The sequence below is a fragment of the Sinocyclocheilus rhinocerous genome, unplaced genomic scaffold (assembly GCF_001515625.1).
Source record: "Sinocyclocheilus rhinocerous isolate Xijiao unplaced genomic scaffold, SAMN03320098_v1.1 scaffold1441, whole genome shotgun sequence".
Lineage (NCBI taxonomy): Eukaryota > Metazoa > Chordata > Actinopteri > Cypriniformes > Cyprinidae > Sinocyclocheilus > Sinocyclocheilus rhinocerous.
This window is the reverse complement of record NW_015654063.1, coordinates 123,810-130,787: the sequence shown is the minus strand read 5'-3', so window position 1 is coordinate 130,787 and position 6,978 is coordinate 123,810. Positions and strand designations below refer to the sequence as shown.

At 39.9% G+C, this 6,978-nt stretch overlaps 1 protein-coding gene across 1 annotated transcript in view; it reads left to right on the top strand.

Annotated features, from left to right (window-relative positions):
* Positions 1–1,716: 1,716 nt before the first annotated feature.
* Positions 1,717–6,978, top strand: part of LOC107716756 (neuropilin-2-like) — a 66,472-nt gene continuing 61,210 nt past the window's right edge. Inside the window, exons 1-2 of the mRNA XM_016523305.1 lie at positions 1,717–1,780; positions 2,349–2,523. Of these exons, the coding sequence (XP_016378791.1) occupies positions 1,717–1,780; positions 2,349–2,523 (239 nt within the window). The remainder of the gene's footprint in view (positions 1,781–2,348; positions 2,524–6,978) is intronic.

Genomic DNA, 6,978 nt, shown 5'->3' with positions numbered 1-6,978 from the left:
TTTACTTTTTAAAAAGAAAGTCTAGATAAACTTATATATAGTTCAGTCATGAAACTCTAGATGCCGCAGGCTGACGGGTTGTTAACGTAACTGATGATATTCAGAGAGTTAAATGACTTAGCACAAGCTGATTGGTTCATGCTGCATATGCAGCCAATGCAGCTTACTGCCTTGAACAAGTTCCTGTACTTGCTTGCAGCAGCAGCAATAATCTACAACTACAGCAATAACCAACAGCAGCAGCAATTCAGCAGCAGCGTAGTAGATCTATTCTGCCAAGACCAAATACATTAACATTGTCATATCCATCACCGTGCTAAAATATTCCGAGAGTTGGCATGATTGAAATCTAGTTTAGTCAACCACTGTGACCAATCTCTAATATAAAACATTGCACAAAACAATGATTAAATTCAGTTGTTGTTTGGCTATTTAGAACTAAGTTTGTCATTTGAGGCTTGATGCGTTATTTTTTCCATGTTTGGTGGTACATGAAAACTTTATTATTTCTTGAAGATTTGTTTACTGTTGCAAGCTGCAAATAAATGAGGGGCAGCTGGGTTTTAAACCCAGTCCAGCACTGTACACACTGCTATTGTCATCATAGCTCATTAAGACGCATTTTGCCTGGTTTAGTCGCCGTATCGTTTGAATGCAGTGTAAATCTGGAAGGTATGAAGAGGTCGCATCCTACCACATCAATCTTGTTTTCCGACGGTGAGAAAGTCGGTGACTGAGTGTGAGAGATCAAGTGTGCAATACAGATGAGTTGTAATTGTTCACAGAAAGCGCTGTGGAAAACAGCCACAGACCTCAAACTGTCAATCAAAGCCCTCACTTCCTCTGAACTCCTTCCCAGCGTCCCCACTGGGCCATGTGTGACGCTAGAACATCAGCTCCGTGCATGTTGGTTGCGGTGTATTTGTTGTGATTGTCAAGTAACGGCAGCAAAGTGCGTGCCGTACGTCCATCCTTGCTGGGCCACTGCTGGTGTAAGATGAGCAGGACCACACGGAATCCGCCACCACAGAATTCCACAGATTCCCACAGATTTGGAACGCCTGAGTTCTACACATTTGGATTGCAATGCTTTCAACTGCAGTTTGATTGTAGTGGAAGTTTCATTTTTAAAGGAACAGCTCACCCTGAAATGATGATTTTGTTTACTCAGCCTCATGTCATTTCAAACCTTTCTGACTTCTGCAGAACCCAAAGAAGACATTCTGAAGAATGTTTCAAATGCTTTTATCCATAAAATATGTCTAAAACATAATTGAACTCCACTGACTTTCTTTGCATCAACAAGAAAAGCTCAAGAAACATTCTTCAAAATATCTTCTCCAGGCAAGTTCCTGAAGCCATCTTGAATCATTCAGCGCCTCCGCGCCTTAAAACATTTATACACCGCCTCTCCTCGAACATGTGAGTTCGGTGCGCGCTGACATCGTAGCGCTCTAGCAGAGGTTAAACAGCTGTGCCTCAATATAATTGGACCCCAGTGACTTTTTTTGTTTCATCAAGAACAGTTCAAGAAACATTCTTCAAAATATCTTCTTTAGGCAAGTTCCTAAAGCCATCGTGAACCATTCAGTGCCTCCACACCTTAAAACATTTATACACTGCCTCTCCTCAAACATGTGTGTTCGTTGCGTCTCACATTGTTGCGCTCTAGCCGAAGTTAAACAGCTGTGCCTCAATACTATGATCAGAGCAATAATGAATGAGAGCCATATCAATTATTTGAGCTGTGGGAGCCGAGGGCTTGTCCGGGAAGAGAATGGTAAACACAGGCAGGGGAGAGAGAGAATGAGCTTCTATGTACTTTCCACACAGAAAGGCATCTTTGTGACTGATCACAGCATTGGGTTGATCTTTGACCTCACACAGACACACTTCCTGTCACTGAATAGCTTGTCATGTGTGATAGAGTGGTTTTTATTCTGAAGATACTGTTGAAGATTGTGTCCTAATGTTTGCAGATTGCTTGTCAGTGATATTGTTGTATACCAGATGACAGCTGGGACAAGCGCGTTTGACACTGGACACAGCAGATTCTTTGATTTCTCAGTTTGTGTTGATTCGTATTAAACGTCGGGGCACAGAACAAAAGCCTTTAGTTGCTAAGTCATGACTGCTTCACTTATTGACTAGCAGAGGTCAGCTATTTCCTTTCACTCAATTAGAATCATTTGTGTCATATTGATTCATGTGTACTGAATCACTTCAAACAACTGAAAAATGGCCACTGAGTAGCATTTAAATTAATATAAATACATTATGTTAGACACATTTCACAGTGAAGTTCATTTGAGTGAAGCTGAATCATATTTCACCTCTTGTCTTTACAGAGCCATGTGGTGGGCATTTGGATGCCAGTGACGCAGGATACATCACCACACCCGGTTACCCACTGGAGTACCCACCCCACCAGAACTGTCGATGGGTGATCACAGCGCCCGAACCATCCCAACGTATCGTCCTAAACTTCAACCCGCACTTTGAGCTGGAGAAACTGGACTGCAGGTGAGCAGAAAAGGTTCTGAGGCTCCATGTAGCTGATGATCAATTAGGAAACTATATATAGGAAGAAACTATGTATTATTATTATAACCATAACCAATTCATAAATGGGAGAGTATATCAAATCTGACAAGTCTGTATTTTATAAACCCAAGAGGCGACAAGGCAGTCTTGTTTACTTTCTTTTATATAATAAGTGGTATTTTATTAATTCTGCTGCTTAATATGCTGCTTTAAAAAAAATGAGTTGATTAGGAAAGACTGCTGATGTTTCTTGCCTATTATTGGAGCCTTCCTGTGATGCCCTGCTGAGCCTGGCTCTAGTTGACATTACACACACTTTAATTAAATATCCTATAAACAAAGCTTCGACATACATTTCTGGGAAACGTGCAGGCTTGAGCTCTCTGCATGTGTTTCACCAACAGCTGTTCCAACTCCTCCCTCTATTGGACAGCAGCAGAAATGCACGGGGTCAGGATTGGAGTTTCACTGTATTTTCACAGTTTGGGTGGATTTGTTTTAAAGCGTGATTAGTAAAGTGGGACAAATTCGATGGGAAATTAGCAATCGCTAGTGAAGACTTTGACATCCATGAGTCATGTTTTACAAACCCTTCTCGGCAGAGCCACAAAGCCTGTCACAACCTGCCACTTCCAGCTCTCTCACTCTACTCACTGAATATTGCCCTTTGTCCTTTTGGCATTTATTAACATTTTGGATCTATTAATTATACATAGAAGTGTTTTTAAAGAGAGATTTATGGGATGGCTTTTGACATTCCTTTGTTGAAATTGGAGCATGAATTTTTCAGAAGCTTTTGTTGAAAGTGTCTTCACTGAGCACTTCCAGTGAGCACAGCAACAGAGAGAGAGAGAGATCAAAAGAGAGAGACAGGAAAGTCTGATATGTGTTTCATTCCAGCACTTTGCTTACTCCTTAGTGGTTTGTGCACGGGATAGTACTGTTGTTATTTTCGTCTCTCGTTCTCCCTCCACCCTTGGCTTGATTGACAGAAGATGCGGCACATTACATTACATCACACATCCTTTTCCGTGCTTTCCTCCAGCGGGGGATTTCTTTGCCATTAGTAAACAGAACTCCATATTGAATCAGACACATTGCTACATTTGGAAAAGAGGAAAGTGGACAGTTTCCCAGTAGTTCTCAGGTTAACACAACCAGTTCTAAGACTTAAAACAGATGTTTCTTTTTTTAACCTTCCGTCTTCACTCCCATCTGCCGCTCTTCTACAAATGTTCAGACTAGATCTTTACATCTTTTGCAGACAATGTGAGCGCTGTTTGTCTTGTTTATAGCATGATGTCGAGTGATTGCTATGTTGGTTATGCATTGAACTGACATTTTTGAACAATGTTATTGTATTGAACAAAATTATACATTTTAAATATACAGTATATGTACATGATAAATAGTTTAATTTTAAATGTAGTGTTTAAAATATTATATAATATGTAATGCAATTAAATATAATAGTTTATTATATATCAAAATTATTTTTTTATATGGAATTATATTTAAATAAATAAAAATATATTTTAAATTTAGAATTTTTTTGCTAGTTTGCAAGTTATTGTTTATTTTAGGCAGATGATCATTCTGACCCTGTTCTCTACCTTTCTATCTCTCTCTGAAGCCCTGTGAGCATTTAAACCACATAAAGGTTAAGTATGGTTATTTACAGCCTATGATTTCAGTGTAGTACACAAAGATGGAAGCTACTCTTATGTCTGATCTGTAGGCCGCATAAATGCACAAATTATATATCAGTCTCTTCTGTTTAACACAGAGCCAGACTCTTCTCGGCTAAAATCATCACCCTAGCTCTCTTGTTTCTTTAAACTCCCTGACTTGTTCCCTGCTGCTTTTCTAGCGATTATTGTTTTTGTCTCTTGGCCAGGCAGTTGAATTAAGGACAAAGTTGGGACTATGGAGTTCTGTTGGGGATCCAATACAATCGCAATTGTTATCCCTAATAAACACAAGCACTTCAACAAGTCGTAAAATGATGTATCCATTAACATGCTTAAACACAGCCACCTCTGATTCTCGCATTAGCTTTGTAAGACAAAATTGTCACGCAATGCCATACTGGAAGGTGTTACAACAAACTCTTTGTGATGTGGACAGATCGTTTAATTATGTTGTCGAGACTTACAGACGCTGGGCAGGGTGGAGTGAAACAGACTTTTTAACATTTGATAATTCCGATGAGAATAACATTTAATAACAGCTCTTATTATGGGTGCGTGCAATGTTATAGTGTTGTATGTATCATAAGCTCTCAGCCTTCACACATATTGTGGTATAGACACTTTGGGAAGGCTATTTATTTGATCTGTGTTGATCCCGAGGTAGTAACAGCTCAGTATCTTTCCACTGGACACCAAACTGGCTCCATCAGCAGCTAAGCGCTATACTTAATTTATTTAACCTGAAGCGTTTTCCCTGTCAGATATGATTATGCAGCTCAGGGATCATATCCTGGCATCTCAGTCCTAACTGACAGATGTTTATATGCACACATGCTGAAAACTGGCTGCTCTGCATGGTTTCCCCTTTGACCTCATGAAGTTTAGTCTGCTCGTCTGCCACCACACCCTTATGTTTCATCTTTCCACTCATTTCTCCTTCAACTCTGTCATAACCTCCATTTTTTGTCCATTCTTTCCTCCTTGGTCTGTAATTCTCACTCATCCTCCTCCTCCACCCATTTGGAAAGAGCAGCTCTTACTTGCATGAATTTCCATATTGGTCTAGGCTGGTTTGGTGTTGGTTGATCAGTATAGCCACTGGTTGGCTTGAAGTTGGTTTTCAAACAAAGCTAGTTGACTAAGGACTGGTTAGGCTAGTTAAAAAGCCTAGTACATGCAAAACACAATGATATCCACTGATGTTGCTTTCTCTCTCCTTCCATTTCCCGCTCACTTGTTCCCTCTTTCTTCCCTCCATACATTGTGTCTGATTAAAATGACTCATCTCCCAAGGCACGGCCCATTCTCAGCATTGCTTTACTCCACATTCCCTATTCAGCTCTCTCTCTCATCACACATACAGTAGATGAAGTAAACAGTGTTGATAGTCCAGCCACACTGTCACTGCAAACACTTCCTCCACAGATTTTCCAGTGCTCTGCAGGGACTGAAGGTGGGCTCTCAAACAGTTGTTACTAAAGCAAAGGATGCCACTTTGGAGGCAGTACCTCTTTCCAAAACCTTGACAGGCATCCAGTGTTTAGAGCAGCATGGAACACTCAACTCACAACTGATTTTAGTAGAAGTTGAAGTTAGCATGTTGCTAAGCTAACAGTGTGATACTGTAATAAGCATTGCAAATAGAGCACACTTTATATATTAAAAACTAATTTATTTTCATCAGTGCTTTAAAGAATTTGTAACAAACTTTCTGTTGTTGTATTGTGTAATATATTTATTGCTTATTAAATTATTCTTATTGCAGTAAATGTACTTTAGGTATATTTTAGATATAATATGCAGTGGTATTTGTTACCGCTGCAGTGCTTTTCTGTTATGGATACATGCAGCAATACCTAAGAATTTGGCTAAAAGAAGATATTTTAGAGGGCAGTATCTCTCTCCGCACTCATAAACCATACTTTTGAGCTATAGTGAGCTGCCTATATAGTCAGCATCATGAGTGCACTAATTATCCTGCCTACCTTTTGGAACAGACTTTGTGTCTGTAGCTCATCTTTAAATGGTTTTGGAGCATAGCCATTAAGGTCACGAAAAGGATGAGTAGAAAAAGAGAGAGGAGAGAAGTGCACCATTTATTCTCCTGTTGCCAGAGAGTGTGATGAAATCCAGAGCACTCTGCCATATCAGTTGGATGACAAGGACCAGATGTAATGCAAAAAAAAAAAAGTAAATCTATCAAAGTTACAGGTACGGCTCAGCGCTTACACGAAAGACACCGCTTCACTTGTCGTACCGGCTTCTTTCTAATTCACCGGATTGTTCCACGGCTTCTTGGCACAGCATCAGATGTGTCCCGCTCCTAAAAGTTATAAATAAATTATTGTGGAATAAATATAATAAGCATGGGTTGATTTATCATGATATATCTGTAATGCAATCAGAAAAGCTGCTCGACTGAATGGCATGGGTATAGAAATGGGGCTGAGCAGGTTGAAGTCACGGTTCTCTCTCTCTTTTACCACTCTCTTACTCTATTCCTCTTTCATCTTTATCTGTTTTTCTCCTTCCCCACTCTTTACACTTTCTTTTCCTCCCTCTGGCACGGTATTCCAGTTTTTGATATTATCTAATCACCATACTAATACACGAAGAATTGATATTTCATTCTCCCCTCCGTCCCAGGGATTTTATTAATTCAGTGATAACATCCCTGAGGCTTCCAGACCGTGCGATCGACATTTTACACACACACACACACACACACACACACACATATATA